The 21,220-nt window shown below is 32.7% G+C and overlaps 1 protein-coding gene across 1 annotated transcript; it reads right to left on the bottom strand.

The window, feature by feature from the left end:
- Positions 1-3,429: 3,429 nt before the first annotated feature.
- LOC134700584 (uncharacterized) lies at positions 3,430-8,800 on the bottom strand. The gene is made up of 4 exons (XM_063561964.1): positions 8,749-8,800; positions 7,820-7,936; positions 4,826-5,076; positions 3,430-3,704 (listed from the first exon to the last, which is right to left on the bottom strand). Exons 1-4 carry the CDS (start codon positions 8,798-8,800, stop codon positions 3,627-3,629), a joined length of 498 nt encoding a protein of 165 aa, XP_063418034.1. The 3' UTR covers positions 3,430-3,626.
- Between the last annotated feature and the right edge of the window lie 12,420 nt (positions 8,801-21,220).

Genomic DNA, 21,220 nt, shown 5'->3' with positions numbered 1-21,220 from the left:
TATATTCACCTGTTACCGATTACCTTATCTGTACGTTCCGCATCTGACAGGCGCACCATCAAACTGTGTATTCAGGATTAGTATGCTATATAGTATTACACGGGTCCTAATCACAGGGTTGACACTACTTAATTATCAAATTGTTACCTATTGTAGTATATATATTTTAATCAGTAAGTCATACAACTGTTTATCTTATAATCGCCATGACTTTATCAAACGACAATACTAATACTTAAATAAGGCTTGCGCATAGTTATATACTTTAATTCAGTCACGGACCTCCGATATCACGGGTGTGTTCTAGTTTAAATATATTTTTTTAAGATTTTATTAGAAAATATAAGGAACTTTGTCTTTTATTACACATTCACCATTTGCCTTGACGCGACTTTATTGACAACACATATTCCTGTATGATGTCAGAGCATTTTTTTTTAAATATGAAATATCGGTTTTTATTTTGCGAGGACATCAAGCAAATTCATTAAAACCATTGTTATAACAACATTGCTTTGTATAGTTCGTTCTAATGTTGTACTGTTACATCACTGTCCAAAGTTATTAGGAAGTTAAAGATAACGCTTACATGTTTAACCCCGCCATATTCTGTGTGTATGTGCCTGTCTCAAGTCAGGTGTCTGCAATCTATTTGTAATTGTGTGTCCTCTTTTTTTGTTGTACATAAATTAGGCCGTTTGGTTTATCGCCTAAATTGTTTTACGTTTGTGATTATGTAGCCCTTTATAGCTGGTTATGCGTTATGGGGTTTGCTGAATTTTGAATAAAGTACGGTGACCTATAGTTGTTAATTTTTGACACATTTGGCAGCTTGCGGAGAGTTGTCCCATAGGCAAACATACCACTTTGACTTTTTTTTGTATATGTATCACGTCAACGAGATAGCATCTTGACGACACAAATAACAAACAAAAAAAGACAACTTTAGACCTGAATAAATATTTCAAACTATACACTTAAGGATGTTCTAAGGTGAGGTGTTGGAATTGTATGTCAAATGTTCGGACTCCTTTTTGTTTTTCCATGCAATACAATGTAACATATTTTTCCCCATAACACCCACTTTTTTTTTATATAAGACTTAAAGGCTCATGGAAGGTCATTTACCAAAATTCTAGAAGATTCTTGATTTTCTTTCTTTTGTTTTGAGACCCGAATAATACAAATGCAAATATAAGGTAAAAGTCATATTTTAAATCTTAAATGTCTCGAAAAAGATGTCCATGACCTATCAATATTTTTAGCTTATCTTTATCCTTAATTGATGTTCTACCCGCTTATAGTATCAATTTTAATTTCTTAATTTTTATCTAACCTTACCTAAGTTCGTACTATAAGTACTGTGTTGTCTCAATTGGGCAGGTTAACAAATCGTAAACGTGTTTATATCTCCCGAAACATAGATAAGTATTAAAATATTTGGTTCAAAATTTTAAAAGCTATAACCTTCAATAATTTTATTGTATATCTGTTATTTGTCTTTTCTTTTTAACTAACCTTAAAGTTTAGTTTACTGTTAATACTTTTATTTTGTTTTACAGAATAAAATTGAGAATGGAAACGGGGAATGTATCAAAGAGACAACAACCCGACCCCAGAAAAAACAACAGCAGAAGGTCACCAACAGGTCTTCAATGTAACGAGAAATTCCCGCACCGGGAGGCGTCCTTCAGCTGACCCCTAAACAAATATATACTAGTTCAGTGATAATGAACGCCATACTAATTTCCAAATTGTACACAAGAAACTAAAATAAAAATATAACAAGACGAACAAGGACCAGAGACTCCTGACGTGGGACAGGCACAAAAATGCGGCGGGGTTAAACATGTTTATGAGATCTCAACCCTCCCCCTATACCTCTAGCCAATCTAGAAAAGTAAATGCATAACAATACGCACATTTAAAATTCAGTTCAAGAGAAGTCCGAGTCTGATGTCAGAAGATGTAACCAAAGAAAATAAACAAAATCACAAGAATACATAAATAACAACAGACTACTAGCAGTTAACTGAGAAACATGTTTACAAAGTGTTGGGCGACAAAGCAATATTTATAATTCAAATATACTGTAGAAGGAGAGACAACTGTCATTGTGTTTAAAATGTACGTTCTTACGTATAATATACAATTATAGCTTGTGTTTCTGTATTATGAGTAGTAAGAAGACTATTTCACTCTTTAAACCTGTAAAAGGGGAAATTACTGTCATTCAATTAAGAAAACGTGCTATCCTAGTTCATTCTTACTTAAATGTAATGCACAGCTTGTGTTACTCTATTGTCATTATTAAGAAGACATCTTTAACTATGATTGATAAAAGCTTACTGGTATATCGTTGGTTGATTGATATTTATTTTTGTTTTTTAAATATCTGATACAATTTTACAACAAACGATACTCCTTACGGCTTCCTCGATGATGTTATGATCATTATGTGTTGCCTAAATGGAATAGTTGATCTTGTTTGGGAATTATATTTTGTTCTCCAAAAAAGGATTTATTCTTAATTTACAGTGAAGAACAGTGTATTCAACATTACTATAATGTGTTGTCTAGGCTTCTGAAATTAAAAACAAAACCTCGTTTATTTTGGCTCATGTTGCTGTAAATAAAGTTTAAATCATTAAGATAGTATGGTTTGATATAATAATGTTTTAGGTTTTAATCGTTAATTTGCTTGAATGTTTTTTTTTATCTTTTAATAATATTCATAATATATCCTGATTTGTTTTATAAACTAAATCATTACTGCTGGTGTAAGCACAAACTATAATAACCTTTGTTAAATACCGTACCTTGGCATATAATGGTTTACCTTAATAAATTGTGACTTAGATGGAGAGTTGTCTCATTGGCTCTTATACCACATCTTCCTATATCAACCTTGTCACGTGATAATACGGATGGCAAGTGTCCTGTATCTTTGTCAATATATTAAAGATTTTTTTTTTTGGGTATATTTAGTCCCTTCTTAAATGTTAATCGTTTGGACGCAATTTTGAAGTACTAAGGCTTTTTAGCTGTATTTAGCTAAACTTTTAGAAATGTTTGGTCCTCAATGATCTTCAACTTCGTAGTTGTTTTGGCCTTTTAAACCTTTTTTTATTTGAGCTTCACTGATAAGTCTTGTGTAGATGAAACGTGCGTGTGGCGTATTAAATTATAATCCTGGTATCGTTGATGACTAATTAAGTCCCTGACGTTTTATTGAATTTCAAAAATATACTGAGGGAGCTATGTTAATTAAACAAAATATAAAAAACTAAACTAACAAAATGAAACTCATATAAAAATCGCCTCAGTTGAAACTAGTGAATGAAAAACACCTACCTCGCAAATGAGGCGAGACTGTTGGTTATATGGGCATACATAGGACTAAACTATATAGCTAGGGTAATATTTAACTGTTGATATCACAAACAAAAAGAAAGCAAAAGAGTTTGCACAATTACAACAATAGTAGCATATTCATGGTGATCTGTTCTTTCTTTTCTCTTTCAAACTTTTTGTTAGAATTTTTTGGATATTATGCTGCAGTAAGTTAAAAGATAAATATCAAAAGAAAACCACAGAAGTTTGTTTTTGTCTCAATCGTTCTGTCATTAGACGTATATCAGGTCTAGTCCGTTTTCATCTTCAACTGCACTTTGTTCAGCATATCTCCGACGTTTTTTATCATCCTAATATCATAAATGGAAAAATTGATATTTTATCTTTCATTTGTATTATTATCCTCTATATAAAATATTAATTTAGCACATACTATGATACTTTAAACAAATTGCATCTTTTTATTTATTCTTTACACAACGACATGTTCTACACTATCATCCAAACATCTAAACATGTTATTTAATTTTTGTAACAGATGTTATTTCGGTGGTTTTTTCCTGATTTTAATCCGAAATCTTGATTTGTAACAATACAGAAACTCGTTCGCAATATTAAAGTGGAGCAAAGTAAGTCTATATTGGATTTAGATTATCCTCACGATATACGGAATCCCAATTACGAACAAAAATGGTTTCTAGTAAAAAATTTAAATGAATTATCGTAAGAACAGGTCGAATTGGCATAGTCCTTTTTGTTTGTTGTTACTAAGAAACATATAACAGTTTCTTTTACCTGATCATTCAATTATGCATGTGATTCGTTTCTTAATAAAATTATGAAACAAAGTTGTATATAGAGTAACATATTTTTTTTAACTGAGAACAGACTCGTAATCACAAATATAAGCATGCAATGTATCAATTACCAAAGAATTTTTGAAACTCAACAAGCCACGTTCTATAATCAAAAATAGTTTTAAGCAGATATAAAATTGTCAAACAAATTTATTTTACCCCCACTTTTATTTTTTGTCTATCTGATGAGTTAAGCCTTTTTCAACTGATTTTGATAGTTCGTTCTTATGTTGTACTGTTATACTACTGTCCCAGGTTAAGGGAAGGGTTGGGATCCAGCTTACATGTTTAACCCCGCCACATTTTTTATGTATGTGCCTGTCCCAAGTAAGGAGCCTGTAATTCAGTGGTTGTCGTTTGTTTATGTGTTACATATTTGTTTTTTGTTCATTTTTTTTTTACATAAATAAGGCCGTTAGTTATCTCGCTGGAATTGTTTTACATTGTCTTATCGGGGCCTTTTATAGCTGACAATATGCGGTATGGGCTTTGCTCATTGTTGAAGGCCGCACGGTGACTTATAATTGTAAATGTTTGTGTCATTTTGGTCTTTTGTAGATAGTTGTCTCATTGGAAATCATACCACATCTTATTTTTTATATTATTTTACTTACATCGTCGTCCCTAGGAAATGGTAAATGATTGCTAGTCTGTTTTTCTTTTTCTGTTCCATTTTTTGCTGTGTTTGTCATTGATGTATCAATGTTTGATGTATCCCCTTTATCGGAGGTGTTCCCACCAACATCTTTATTGGGGCTGACGGATGATGTGTCCAGTTTTTTAAACAATGTTTTAGACAGACCGTAGACGGTAAGCATACCAGCGGCAGCACCGGCAGCAGCAAATGTAGCAGTTGCTGTGAAACCTGAGAAAAAAAAACAATAGATAAAGAATTTATCAATCTGTTATTAACAGTAAAGAATGGTACAATAGTACAATTGTATTTTGATGCAATAACGTATTTTATTTTGCCTTTTAAACTTGTTTGGATTCGAGCGTCAATGATGAGTCTTTTGTAGTTGAAACGCACATCTGACGTTGACCACACAATTCAATCCTGGTATCTTAATGATTTTATTTATTATAGTGTACAGTGTAAATACTCTGGACAATAAGTACTTTATCAATCTAATATTATAATATACAGTTTAAACATCCTGGTAAATAATTATAAGTTCAGACTTTATCAATCTATTTGCAATAAGATACAATGTAACCATCCGCGTAAATAATTATGAATAAAGACTTATCAGCCTGTCAAAAGTAAGGAGCCTGTATATCAGTTGTCGAATGTTTATGTGTTACATATTTGATTTTCATTCATTTTCTTTTATATAAATTTGCCCGTTAGTTTTCTCGTTTGAATTTGTTTTACATTGTCATTGTTTCTTTATAGCTGACTATGCGGTATGGGGGTTGCTCATTTTTTGAGGCCATACGATGACCTATAGTTCATTTCTTTGTCATTTTGGTCTCCTCTGGACGGCTGTCTCATTGGCAACCTCATCTTCTTTGGTATATTATCAATCTATTTACCATAATTTACAGTGTAACACTCTGTTGAATGATTGTTAATATTTATTCACCATAATGTACAGTGTGAATAATCCAAATTTCATGTTCAGAATATGTATAATCGTTTCTAACTTAATATCTGTTATATATTTGTCACACTGCAAGGCTAAATATAACAGCTTAATGGGATGATCTGAAATAAAAACACCATCGAGGGTATCACCATCCCAGTAGCCATGACTTCGGTATGACATGGATATCAATTGTGTGGTCATTTAATAAATTTCATGTTTACAAAAGTATGTATTTTTCTAGTTCTAGGGCTAGTACCAATGACTTTCTTATTCCAGTCATGAATAACCTAACCGTATGTAGGACAACCATTTGCAAGTTTGGCCCTCAACTGTCTTCAACTTTACATTTATTTGGCTAAATAACTATTTTGATCTGATCGTCACTGATGAGTCTTGTGTCAACGCGTCTTGCGTATTAAATTATAAATGCGGTACTTTTGATAACTCACTATAGTGTTCTAGCTTTACATTTGGGAGATAGGTTTTGATTTTTGAAAGTTAAACAAACATAAAACTACAATTATAATTTGCTAATCATCCGCTTAAGGAGGTAGACATAGGTTAAGGGAAATAACTCTTAAAATCATCAGTACGTTTAATTGTTTCAACCATTTTCATAAATATTCTCTAAGCTTCTAGATTACATAGATTATTTCCAATCTGTCTCAGGTAAATGCTTAAAATACATTGATGATACTTGACTTTTACAAACACATAACTGATTTAAAGAGTTATCTCCCTGAACCAAGTTCTATCCCATTTACACATGTATGTAGTTAGAGAAATGAAGTAGATGACTTCGATTTAGTATATTCGATTCGATGTCTTGGAAATGACAAATGTATTAAAAAACGTGTTGAGTGTGGATGGTCAATAGGGGTAAGCAGGGGCGATCTCATTTTGTCAAACATAAAGAGGGACCAAAGATACCAGAGGGAGAGTCAGCCACACAGACCGAAACTGACAAGTTGACAACGCCATGTATATTTGGCATATAAAAAGTCAAACAGGCAAATAATGAAGTTTATCTAAGGTGCTCTAAAACCGTAAAAAGGTCTAGCTCCACATATAAATTGTTCTTGTTCTCGCCATAACATATCATGGCTGATGAATTGCTCACAATACTCATTCACCAATTTATCTAATAAAGAAACATTTTCACAAATAAAAGCCACCAAGCGCATACATATTAACTTTGTGGGATTTTTACAATTTTGTCAAAATGATCCAGTAAAATAAATAAAAGCAAACCATGCACAAAAATGACAAAGTAGTGAATCATAATTGATTTTATATAACAGAAACGAACATTTTCTTGCTGTTATAAATTGATGGACACTTTCTCTCCCACAAACATTTTACTTATAGTTTGTGTTTGTTTCCTTGTTTTTTTACTCGATCCTTCATCGTAAAACTTGAATAATGTAGATTGCAAATAGTTTTGGCCCTTCTCCAAAAAAATATATGACATTTTCAAACATTGACTAATATTAATTCCAGTGTTGTCATCAGTTCTTTGAGAAGCTTGTATTGTTACAATATAATATAACTCAGTCATAGTTTTTATATAGATATAGGAAGATGTGGTGTGAGTGCCAATGAGACAACTCTCCATCCAAATAACAATTTAAAAAGTAAACCATTATAGGTTAAAGTACGACCTTCAACACGGAGCCTTGGCTCACACCGAACAACAAGCTATAAATGGCCCCAAAATTACTAGTGTAAAACCATTCATACGGGAAAACCAACGGTCTAATCTATATAAACAAAACGAGAAACGAGAAACACGTATATATTACATAAACAAACGACAACTACTGTACATCAGATTCCTGACTTAGGACAGGTGCAAACATTTGCAGCGGGATTAAACGTTTTAATGGATCCAAACCTTCTCCCTTTTTCTGAAACAATAGCATAACATCACAACATAGAAAAACATACGATAAAATATCAATTGGCAGACTTAACTCAATCAAAAAACGTATGATTACACAATGAACGAATAAATTTGACCTGTTTCTGACTCATTTTCGTCCTCAGCAGATTGCTCTGGCATCACAGCTGTAATGTCTTCTGTTGTATGAGTTATTGTTTGTGTTGTCTCTGAACTTGTGGTGTCATTTGTAACATCTTTAAAAAACAAGATTATGAACTCAGTGCTATTCAAAGACGGATATATCTAGATATAATCTTTTTAATTGAATAAAAACGCATAAATGTACAACGATAACAGGAAAGGAAATAATGATGTAAAAATCTGGAAAAAGTACAGCATCTCTCACTGCTGACTGAGTCATTTTATTGAAATAAATTGCTTATAACTTTTGTAAAAAGATTTTGTAAATACAGAAATATCACAATTAATTCAAATGATATAGGTGATATATATGATTCATCTAAAATTTATCCCGATGATATTAGATGTATGTCAAACAGACAAATAATATTACATAAGAAACAACATGAAAAACTGAAGACTGAACAATACAAAGTCCACCAAATATTGGGGCGTACACATGTAGCCTTGGTTGTGTAGTGGTCTCAAAGAAGCTCGAAATAATTAATCTTGAGGACACTCTTTTAAGGCTACTCGCTTTTGAGGCTATTTTTTAAAAATAGATGCGAAATAAAATGTAGCAATTTACTCACCATCACACCCGTCAAAGTGAGATTTCGGCAGACTACAAAGGTTGGTGTCTTGACCTGACGCAAGGGAACACGTAGCCAATAAGTTGTTTCCGTTTTCTTGAAAAATCAGCTTCGCAAAGAAATACAATTCTTTTGCTGAACAATCACATATCATTAGATTTTCTTGAAGATCACTAAAACAAAATCATATTTGAATTATTCCATCTAATTTTTAAATGTTATTGTGTTATCACTAATATTGATATGTTATTATGCTAGACATCAAGTGCAAAATAAAAGCGATTACAAATTACCAATAAATACAGGTTCAATAGTAGAGGATGATAGGAATGACGATGGGGACATATTTGGACTGCCTCTGGAAAATAAGGGTATATTGGATAGGGACAAACATTTTGCCTTCGAAGTTAATTTCAACCGGAATCTATTATTTTTATTTTTATTTAAAGAAATTCTGTTTTGGGTAAGTGACCTCCAACATGTTTGTGAAAACTTGATTTTCATTTATATCATTTTTGCATGTTTTAAAACAATGTTTAAAGAGAATAGTTGTATATGCATATGATTAAATTTAATATTCAGTAATTTTTATGTCAATTACTTGGAACAATAGTTTCGTTAGAGAGGTATTTGTACTGCAGGTCCATATGTTTATTACATGTAAAATATCTTGTTGATTTTACAGTGGTAAAATTCTTTTTTTTCTTAGGAGTGTTTTTTAATACCCAAGTTTAAAGGGCATTATATATGTATTCAAACGTTTGTTAGTGGCTTAGTATAACATTGTTGATATATAATTGTACAGGAATTTATCCTGGGATCCTTTACATTTATGTTTGCATTAACGTTAATTAAACATGATAGTTTGTATAGTTTAATTATACATGTACTTACTATTTTAGGATCTTTGTGTTATACTTGAACAGCAATTCCGGGTCGGGAATAGATACAATAAAGTTTCCAAAAGCTAATCTGTTTAGAAAAGAAAGACGACTTAATTATTTTAAACCATTATGAAATGTATTCTAGTTATGCGTTTACTTTTCTATATTGGTTAGAGGTATAGGGGAGGGTTGAGATCTCACAAACATGTTTAACCCCGCCGCATTTTTGCGCCTGTCCCAAGTCAGGAGCCTCTGGCCTTTGTTAGTCTTGTATCATTTTTATTTAAGTTTCTTGTGTACAACTTGGAAATTAGTATGGCGTTCATTATCACTGAACTAGTATATATTTGTTTAGGGGCCAGCTGAAGGACGCCTCCGGGTACGGGAATTTCTCGCTACATTGAAGACCTGTTGGTGACCTTCTGTTGTTGTTTTTTTATTTGGTCGGGTTGTTGTCTCTTTGACACATTCCTCATTTCCATTCTCAATTCTAGTTAATAATTTGCTCATATTTGAAATAAATCTATAGCTATCTGCTAGTTGAGTAAAATAATTACATTGAATGCAACAACGATGAAGTAATTGTCGCTGCACTAAATCGAAGTAAAATGCGTAGAAAAGTAGGTTGATATTACAATGTACCTCAGCTGTGACTGAGATATTTTTTCAATCCTCTTCAACTTCATACTTTATCTGGCCTTCAAATTAATTTTAAAAAAGCTTCAAATATGAGTCTTTTGTTAGTGGAAACGCGATTCGAGTACATATTTATTAGCTAAGTATTTGTATTGATTTTTGTAAAATTTGAGCTTAATTGAGCTATACTGTGGATTCATGAAAAAAATATTTTCGTGGGTATAAATTTTCGTGGATATAAATTTTCGTGGAATGCTTTAAATTTGCATATTCGTGGATATTTTATTTCTTGGTTTCGCCAATATCTATACACTATGTCTATTGAAAATACGTAGTTCGTTGAACAATTGAATTCGTGGTTGACGTGTACCCACAAAACACTAAAAAACTGGTATTCAACGAATATTGATGAATCCACAGTATGTGTGTAAGATAAGATAATACGGCCACGCAACGTCTGAGGGTCTACGTAACCGTCTCTCAATCAAGTTTTTGGTATACTCCGTCATAAAAAAACCCCGCTACAATTCATTGTAAAGGAATATTTACATTCCACATAAAGTCTTTACAACTTCGGTCTTATATTAACAATGAACTTACAGGTAATTCAATGATACTAATTTGTCGAATAACCCAGCTTGGAATGTGTCAATTCTATTATTATCAAGAACCCTAAAATAACACAAGTGACATGATACAGACTTTTTTTTTTATAAGAATACACAAATTTAATGTTTGCATTTCGAGTGATTATTTTGTTCTTGTGCGTAAATTCGATAATTGGCTGTTATGCATTCGACACTATAATTTCTTACTATGAAATACTTTTATATCTTTCTATTTTTATCTTTTATAATATACTGTATAATATACTGCTATAATTAACAATCAGTTGGAAAGCTAGCTAAAAAATAGAAAAATGCTGTACAGTATACGACCGCTATTTTTAATTTTTGCCTGTTTAATTTTATTTATTTTTAATATGCGAGGTAGGCAAAAACATTGATAACGAAGGAAAAGATCACTAAAATCAAATTTTCCTTTCCACGGCTATTCTGCTAGAATCAATCTTTTCAAGAAATTCTATGTACCGTCAAGACTATGTTCACAGAAAAATTGAAAACATATCATTTATCGGATTTATTTCCTTGCAGTTGTGACCACACGATGCCTCAACTTTGTTTTCAATAAATTGTCGTTTAACAGTTGTTATCCACTCGTTTGATGTGTTTGAGTTGATGATTTTTTCATTTGAATACGGATTTTCTGTTTCATATTTTCCTTGGAGTTAAGAATTTATTGATATGTTTTATGTATACTATACTTGACTCATTTTTCTTATTTCTTCCAATTTTTAGGAAAAAGCTACTCATTTCGTTCAACTAAGATGCATAATTTTACCGTGAAATTCACAAAATGCGTTTTATTATTAACATTATGCCTGAAATACTTACAGAATCTTAAGGTTTGATTGTGAAGTGAACAAATCTGGATCTAAATCTGTAAAAAAGTTGTTATCAAGATATCTGAAAAACACCATGGAAGGTCATTATTGTTCATCAAACTGTTTTCTGTCTATACCTTTATATGTATTTGATTATCAATATGAAGATCTGTTATTGTTGTGTTTTGTTTACGGTTGGTTGTCTTGATTATTTTCTGTTTTTTCACGGCATTGTCAGTTTGTTTCCGACTAATACTTTTAACCGTACAACAATGATATTAAGCTTGTATATGACCTCTTGTAATTACCACTGAAATATGATTTTGATAGGCTCTAATTAACTTCTGTTAGAAACACTTGTCTTAAACAAGATTTAAATTTTTTTTGAAAAGTGCTACACACGAATTGTTCTATTGTAGATGTGTCAGATAGAATCTTTTCTAACTTGATAATAGTTGTTTCCCGTGATTAAATTAAATAAATCAAAAGCTTAGGTAGTGCAGGAAAAGTCAAAGTCAAATAACGTTAAGTAAAGCATCTCTGTGACCATGTAAAATAACAGTTCTAATCGTTAAAGAAGTCAGGAGCAGTTAACTAGAATGCAATATTTGACAAGGAACAACCATGGATCCAAAACAACGCGCATGAAGTAACCCGGTGTAATGAGAAGCAGAGTCCGGGTATATTGGTTAACTTAAAATAATTGTTGCCGTGGAATTTATACTCAATAGTCTTACCTGTATTATGGCAAAAAAAAACGAGTTGGTGTGGAGGGGGAGCAAAATGTCATTCTTTGTTTATCTGCACTCAAACCCGAAAAAGACGTATAGTTGCAAAGAACTTTCTACGTTGTGATAAACAGGAAACATCTTCTAATACCAATAATGAATATTTTTATCACACTTAGCAAGAAATGCACAGAAATAATTTGTTAATAATGAAAATAGTTAAAAATTGAATATAAAGGACAATAACTCATCAAGAGGTCAGTTTACCATTTTGATCATCAAACTTATTTGTAGGTCCTACTTTGGTGTACACTATTGTTGTTTACAATTTGTCTATTTCTATAATAATATTCAAGATCATAACCAAAAGCTGTAAAATTTTGTTAAAATAACCAATTCAGGGGCAGCAACCCAACTACGGTAGCTTGATTGGTCTAAAAATTTCAGGGTAGACAGATCTTGAACTAATAAACAATTTTATCACCGTCAGATTTGCTTTAAATGCTTTGGTTTCAGAGATATTAGCCAAACACTGCATTTTATCCTATGTACTGTTTTAAGCCATGTCGGCCATCTTGGTTAACGATTGGGATCAGTGGACCCATTTTTAAAAACTAAATAACCTCATGATGATTGTGGAAAAGTTTGCTTAAATTTGTTTGCTTTAAAGTAGTTTCAGAGAATGTTCTATTTTAGCCATGTCGGCTATCTTGGTTCGCAGGCGTAGTAACCAGACACATTTTTTAAACTAGATATTTCAATGATGATTGTGTCCATGTTTGGTTTAATTTCGCCGAGTAGTTGCTGAGGAGAAGATTTTCATAGAAGTTAACGTACGACGGACGAAAAGTGCTGAGAAAAGCTCACTTGGCGCTGTGGGCCAGGTGAGCTTAAAAATGACCTTTATAAAACGGAAACAATTAATAAATAACATATTTTTTTTAGAATATTATTATTTTCGACACAGTAAAAGAGATATTCAGGTAAAGGAAAACTAGAAAAATGTATAGTCAATTTCATGCTGGTGGACGTTTCGTCCCCGAGGGTATCACCAGCCCAGTAGTCAGCACTTCGGTGTTGACATGAATATCAATTATATGGTCATTTTTATAAATTTTCTGTTTAAAACTTTGAATTATTCGAAAAACTAAGGATTTTCTTACCCCAGGAGTAGATTACCTTAGCCGTATTTGGCACAACTTTTTGGAATTTTGGGTCCTCAATGCTCTTCAACTTTGTATTTGTTTGGCTTTTTAACTATTTTGATCTGAGCGTCACTGATGAGTCTTATGTAGACGAAACGCGCGTCTGGCGTATAAAATTATAATCCTGGTACTTTTGATAACTATTTACACCACTGGGTCGATGCCACTGCTGGTGGACGTTTCGTCCCCCAGGGTATCACCAGCCCAGTAGTCAGCACTTCGGTGTTGACATGAATATCAATTATATGGTCATTTTTATAAATTTTCTGTTTAAAACTTTGAATTATTCGAAAAACTAAGGATTTTCTTACCCCAGGAGTAGATTACCTTAGCCGTATTTGGCACAACTTTTTTGAATTTTGGGTCCTCAATGCTCTTCAACTTTGTATTTGTTTGGCTTTTTAACTATTTTGATTTGAGCGTCACTGATGAGTCTTATGTAGACGAAACGCGCGTCTGGCGTATAAAATTATAATCCTGGTACTTTTGATAACTATTTACACCACTGGGTCGATGCCACTGCTGGTTGACGTTTCGTCCCCGAGGGTATCACCAGCCCAGTAGTCAGCACTTCGGTGTTGACATGAATATCAATTATATGGTCATTTTTATAAATTTTCTGTTTAAAACTTTGAATTATTCGAAAAACTAAGGATTTTCTTACCCCAGGAGTAGATTACCTTAGCCGTATTTGGCACAACTTTTTGGAATTTTGGGTCCTCAATGCTCTTCAACTTTGTATTTGTTTGGCTTTTTAACTATTTTGATCTGAGCGTCACTGATGAGTCTTATGTAGACGAAACGCGCGTCTGGCGTATAAAATTATAATCCTGGTACTTTTGATAACTATTTACACCACTGGGTCGATGCCATTGCTGGTGGACGTTTCGTCCCCGAGGGTATCACCAGCCCAGTAGTCAGCACTTCGGTGTTGACATGAATATCAATTATATGGTCATTTTTATAAATTTTCTGTTTAAAACTTTGAATTATTCGAAAAACTAAGGATTTTCTTACCCCAGGAGTAGATTACCTTAGCCGTATTTGGCACAACTTTTTGGAATTTTGGGTCCTCAATGCTCTTCAACTTTGTATTTGTTTGGTTTTTTAACTATTTTGATCTGAGCGTCACTGATGAGTCTTATGTAGACGAAACGCGCGTCTGGCGTATAAAATTATAATCCTGGTACTTTTGATAACTATTTACACCACTGGGTCGATGCCACTGCTGGTGGACGTTTCGTCCCCGAGGGTATTACCAGCCCAGTAGTCAGCACTTCGGTGTTGACATGAATATCAATTATATGGTCATTTTTATAAATTTTCTGTTTAAAACTTTGAATTATTCGAAAAACTAAGGATTTTCTTACCCCAGGAGTAGATTACCTTAGCCGTATTTGGCACAACTTTTTTGAATTTTGTGTCCTCAATGCTCTTCAACTTTGTATTTGTTTGGCTTTTTAACTATTTTGATCTGAGCGTCACTGATGAGTCTTATGTAGACGAAACGCGCGTCTGGCGTATAAAATTATAATCCTGGTACTTTTGATAACTATCACTTTGTTTTATTTTCTATACTGAATAACTATTAAACGAGAATACCTCATTTTGGGTGTCGCTTCTCTTCCTTCCACAATAAATCAATCATCATGCCTTTGTGTCCTATAGGTAACATGTATAGTCGCTTTTGTCATCAATTCTTATGATTATTCAGATTGAGTTATTTTAATTTTAGTCATAGATTAGATTTTCGGTTTGAAAGATGCACAAATACAACCAATCGTATGATAGATAACTAAATTATGAAAAATGAATAAGCCAATCAGAGCGTTCTCCATAGCATGGGGCTTAAATTGCATGAACCACAACTATTATACCTCCTTATAGAGGACACTAATTATTTTTCGCGTTTATCTATATGTAAACTACGATTATGATACTTTAATATATAGAGACTCTCTGTATTCTGTCTACTGTTTTCTTTGAAATGTTTACTATTTAAGGGGTCATACCAGTTGTATATATATTTATATATATTAAATAAGTAAAATATTTGACACAAGTACAACCAATCGTATGATGGATAACAAAAATGGAGAGAAAAAAATAAGCCATTCAGAGCGTTCTCCATATCATGGTGTTTAGATCGCAAAATCACAACTATTATACCTCCTTAGAGAGGATAATTACTTTTCGCGTTTCATATCACGGTGTTTAGATCGCAAGAACCACAACTATTATACCTCCTTAGAGAAGATAATTATTTTCGCGTTAATCTACATGTAAACTACGATTATACTACTTCAATATATAGAGACTATCTGTATTCTGTCAGGGACTTTTTATGTTAGTATAGAATGTCGGCCCTGATTCTGTCTACTGTTTTCTTTGAAATGTTTACTACTTAAGGGGTCATACCACTTGCATATATATATTAAAATAAGTAAAACATGCTTAACTTCATCTAAAACTACCACGACCAAAAACTTTAACCTGCAGCGGAACAGACATTAACGGACGGACGGACAGACTAGCCTGAAAACATAATGCCCATAAATGGGGCATAAAAATTTATTGTTGAAAGGGAAAATAGTGATATGGCAAAAATGAAAGTAAGGTAGAGATTACAAGTAGGCGAGCATTTTTCGGGGCGTCGGGATCGTGTGTTTTTAAGCTCGGGATTTGGGGATGATCCTTACTGGATCCGAGAATATATTTTTCGATTTCGTGATATGCATTTCTTTTAATTCTGCATCTCTGGACTTCATGGTTTTAAGCGCGGGATTTCGGATTCAGGACCCCTCCGACCACCCCTCAAACTAACCTTAGTCATTTATACATGATGTATATCCTAACATTGACATCTTAATGAGGCTCTCAAAAGAAAAAAAAAAACACTGACGAGTTGTCTTAGAAACATATTATATTAGACTAATAATGGTCTATATGTAAGAAGTTAGATTTATTTCATGTTTGAAACGGTGCAAATTGTTAATTTTATTTGACTTTTACCAAAAGCAGCATTGTAGCAAAGGAGAATAATAATTGTGGTCTGAGGCCAGACACACGAAAATATTTGAATTTTACAGATAGGAAACAAATAGCAGACTTTTGAACAAGGGAGAAGGCTGTTGATACCTTTTATGAAATTTCCCATACATACTATCTTTTACAAAAAAAAAATCATCCTACAACAGTCCACAAGCTGTATATACCCGCGATTTTGCGAGTGTGTTCTAGTATTATTTATTATTACTACTACAAGGAAGCGGAGCTAGACTGTACATAACAAATATTTGAGAATAGTGGAAATAATAACTTTTGTTTGCTATTCAAACGAGAAGTGGTAAAAGGTGGGATTGGAAATTTAACATAAACCAGTTACCGCACTCCTCTACCAAATCTGACGCAAACTCACAGTAGATCAAACAAAAAATTACCATCTATGTTTCAAATTGGAATAAGAATATGGCTTCGCTTTCAAAGCGACCAGAAGAACAGCATAGTAAAGTCTTTGACTAAGCCCATTTAACTGTTCATTAATATTTAAGGCAACAGTATTATACCGCATTTAAGAAGTCATAAACCGATAATAAAAAAATAAGTTCGGGTCCAAATCAAGACCGAGAGAAGTACCACAACTAGAAGAGAAAAAAGCAACCGAATGATAGAAACATTGAATTCCTACAAAATCAAACAATCCATGAAACATAGAACCAAACGATAGAATAACAACTGCCTTATTCCTGACTTAGCACTTGACATTATTAGATTTTTTTTTAGAAAAGAGTTGAACCTGTTTTCATGGATTGCAAAACCTACCGCTTACATACCCATTCCTTTTTTTAACATCACGAAAACAATACCTTCTGATTAACTAATTAAAACTTACAATTGCACCAAATTACGAAGACTTTGAAATATTTTCGTAGGAGGTGACGTTAGTGAATTTCTTGATAACTTGCTGAAAAAGATCATTTTTTAAAACACTTTCCTGTATTTGTAGCACACGTTTTAATGTCAGGATTTTTATAGGTAATGATGACTATGATTTTTCTAATTATCGAAAATTTGATTACCTGATCATTATGCTTCATGTTTTCTCTAATATTAGAGATACGCAAAAACTTTGATAACGAAGGAAAATATAAATACATCAAACTGACCTTTCAACGGCTTATTCTGCTATGTTCTACTTTCTCCGACATATTCAATGTACCGTCACGGCCACGTTCACAGAAATAAGAAGACATATTATTTATCGGATTTATATATTTCCTTGCAGTTTTCACCACACAGTACCTCAAATTTGTTTTCAATTAACTATCGTTAAAAAAAAATTATTTATGATTTTGCCATTTGACTTGCGAAACGAAATAGCATCATCATAAAAAAAGTGGCGGATAAAGACAAAATTAATAGTGATAATTGAAAACTAATTGTTCATAGACTTTCCGTTTTGTATTTCCTCGGAGTTCAGTATTTTTTGTAAAACAAAAATTATATGATAAACTAAACTTATTGTTCTTATGTCCTCCAATTTTTTTACAAAGAAAAACACATACTGCGCAACTAATGATGCAGTATTCTACCGCACATTTTAACAGATGATTTTTAATATTTTCACATTGCCTTGAATACTTACAGAACCTGTAGATTTGATAACGAAGTGAAGACATCTGGATCTAAATTAGTCAATGAATTGTCATCAAGGTATCTGTAACATAGAAGGTAACTATAGTTTATCTAATTCGATGGAATTTTATCCCTTTCTGAACCAATTGTATATAAATATTTAATCAACGTGTGGTTGCCGCGTCCGGTTATCTCAGAAGATGAGTGGCTGAGTTTAAGGGTCATAACCTTTCTTAGCTCACTGAATGAATCAAAATGTTTTAACAGGTGTCAATGAAATTGACAACTTCGTGGAAGGTGGAAGGCACTTGAAGGGAAATTTTGGTAAGAAAAAAAGGAAAATTTATGTTTTGATCATTAGAGAAACAAGTTATTTCAGACAGTGGAGATCACTTCTAACCTCTCATTAGAACTGTCAGAATAATCTGTCATAGAACAGTTCTACCCTAGAACTGTTATAAGTAGAACTAATAAATCAGTTCTATGTAGTACTGTCAGGATCAGTTCTAAGGTATAAATGTCTAAAACTGTTCTAGGTAGAACTGTTCAAATGAGTTCTAACCACAGAAATATCAGTAGAACTGACTAAATCAGTCAGGACTGTAGAACAGTTCTAAATGACGACAGTGCAGTAAGGGCACTTTAAAAAATTGTATTAAATTCTAGCCGTAGAACTGTTCTGGAAGTAGAACTGACCAAAGATTTGGTAAATTCTAGGTAGAACTTTTTAAAACTGTTCTAGGTTAGAAATTTCTGGATCAGTTCGAGGTAGAACTGTCCAAATCAGTTCTAGGTAGAACTGACCAAATCAGTTCTAGGTAGAACTGACCAAATCAGTTCTAGGTTAGAACTGTTCTAGCTTGAACTGACTTAAAGGTGTAAGGCTGACAGTCATACGTACTGCCCTAGTACAGTTCTCCTGACAGATTCTGACAGATTTAATGAAAGTTTAAAGTGATGTCCACTGTAGTTACGCGTGGATTATTGGATTTATCTAATATCGATAGTTAAATTAAAGATTTTGAAGTCCTCGACGAGGCTGGGACTATAAAATTTGTAATTTAACTATCTCGATTGGATAAATCCGATAATCCACAGGTATCAATGGAAGAATCTACATTTATCCAAATGTTTCTTTCTCATAGCTATATATGTATTTGATTTTCAACCTCTAAAACGTACAAGATATTTACAGTTGTTTGTTGTGTATTGTTGGTTGTCTTGATCGTTTTATGTTTTTTTCACGGCATTGTCAGTTTGTTTTCGACATATACGTTTAACCGTACAACAATGATAGTAAGCTTGTATATGACCTCTTTTAATTGCCACTGAAATATGATTTTAATAAGGTATAACTTCTGTGAGAATCACTTGTCTTAAAACAGATATATTTTTTTCTTGAATAGTGCTACAATCGAACTGTTCTATTGTAGATATGTAAAAAAAAAACTGAAGTTCACACAATAGAAGATCAAAGGAAACATTACTATCCAGGTTACAAATTGTAATTAGAACATGGCTTAACTTTCAAAGCGAAAGAAGAACGACATATTCATATATGAGACCTAGCAAAACTGTTTATTGAACTTGACGGCAACAGTATTATACCGCTATTTAATAGTCATTAATCGATTATGCGAAAACAAATCAAGGTCCGAGCCCAAAGCGGAGGGAAATACCACAACAAGATGATTAAGCAACAGAATAAAAGAAACTTTGAATTGCTGCAAAATCTAACAGCCAACAAACACAAGACCGGACTATTAGATAACAACTGCCATATTCCTGACAAGGTACTGGACAATTTACGAAAAAATGGTGAGGTGAATCTGTTTTTGTTTCTGAAAAGCAAAACCTCCCTCCTATAAAGCCATTTTCTTTTTATCTTATAACAAAAACAATATTTTTCTTCTGATTAACTAATTCAAACTTACAATTGCACCAAATTGCGAAGACTTTGAAATATTCTCATAGGAAGTGACGTTAGTAAATTCTTTGATAACAATCTGAAAAAGGTCATTTTTAATTTTAAAACACATTCCTGTATTTGTAGCAACAGGTCAGTTAACCCAAAAGATTTAATATCAGCATTTGTAAAGGTAATGATGACTATGATTTTTTTTATTAACGAAAATTTGATTTCTTGATTATCATGTTTCATGGTTTTAGTTTTGTTTTGGGTGCCACATGTGAAGCAGAATCTGCTAATTTGTCCGGAGCAGCTAAATATTCTCAATATGTTTATGGGGTTCGTGTTGCTAAGTCTTTAGTTTGCTATCTAATCTCTTGTGTGTATTATTATTTGTCTGTTTGTCTTTTTATTTGTTTACCCTTGTCAATGTCAGTTTATTTTCGACCTATGAATTTGGCTGTTCTCTGGTATCGTCCGCCCCGCTTTCATTTACCTTAAAATATCAGTCAATTATCACAATACTATAAGTAACAGCTAATTATCATCAAAACTCGGAAGTATATGTTTCTTATATTTGACCAATGGTTCCATTCAAATTTGAAACCCTAACCTCATATATTTGATTGGCTTTAAGAATAATTCAAACTACTATTGTACTTTCAATAGTTACAATACGGAAAATAATTCAGGTTTATATCAGTATCAGCTTGCTGATGGATTTTAATTCCCCGAGGGTATCACCAGACCAGTAGTTAGGACATGAATTATCATTGATATAATCATATTTATAAATTTCCTATCTACAAAACTTTCCCATTTTTTAAAATTCTTAGGCTTTTCTGCATAAAGAATATATTATCTTATCTGTTTTTGGCAAAACTATAGGATACATGTATTTGGTCCTCAATGCTCTTCAACTTCGTACTACAAGTTACTAAACGTTTTTGTGGAATCGAGTGTCGAGCGTCACTGATGAGTCTTTTGTAGACTAAACGCGTATGCCGTTAATACTAAATTTAATCCTGGTTTCTATAATGAGTTTATGAGTAACCCTTCCGAAAATGAGACTAACAGAAAGAAAGTAGTGCATGATAAAATACAATCTTATAACCATCAGATGAAATAAATCTGTTTTTTATTTGTAATGGTCTGCTAGTCTCGATGTGCATTTGCTACCGATTACATGCTATCATTTTGATTGAAAAACATAAAGAATTCAGAAATACTAAAATTTGCAGACTTACAATGTTTCAAGGTTGATCAAGTCTTCGAAGCTGTTTTCCTGAAGCGATTCTAACTTATTGTCATCTAATTGTCTAAA

The sequence above is a fragment of the Mytilus trossulus genome, unplaced genomic scaffold (genome assembly GCF_036588685.1).
Source record: "Mytilus trossulus isolate FHL-02 unplaced genomic scaffold, PNRI_Mtr1.1.1.hap1 h1tg000164l___fragment_2___debris__unscaffolded, whole genome shotgun sequence".
Lineage (NCBI taxonomy): Eukaryota > Metazoa > Mollusca > Bivalvia > Mytilida > Mytilidae > Mytilus > Mytilus trossulus.
This window is presented reverse-complemented; position numbering and strand designations above follow the sequence as displayed.

What these genes read in the sequence shown, in the direction of transcription:
- LOC134700584 (XM_063561964.1), bottom strand. Translation starts at nt 8,800, where the DNA reads ATGTCCCCATCGTCATTCCTATCATCCTCTACTATTGAACCTGTATTT. An exon ending in TATTGAACCTGTATTTATTG is followed by an intron (nt 7,937 to 8,748) that starts GTAATTTGTAAT and finishes TGTTTTTTAAAG; the next exon opens with ATGTTACAAATGACACCACA. An exon ending in CGAAAATGAGTCAGAAACAG is followed by an intron (nt 5,077 to 7,819) that starts GTCAAATTTATT and finishes TTTTTTTCTCAG; the next exon opens with GTTTCACAGCAACTGCTACA.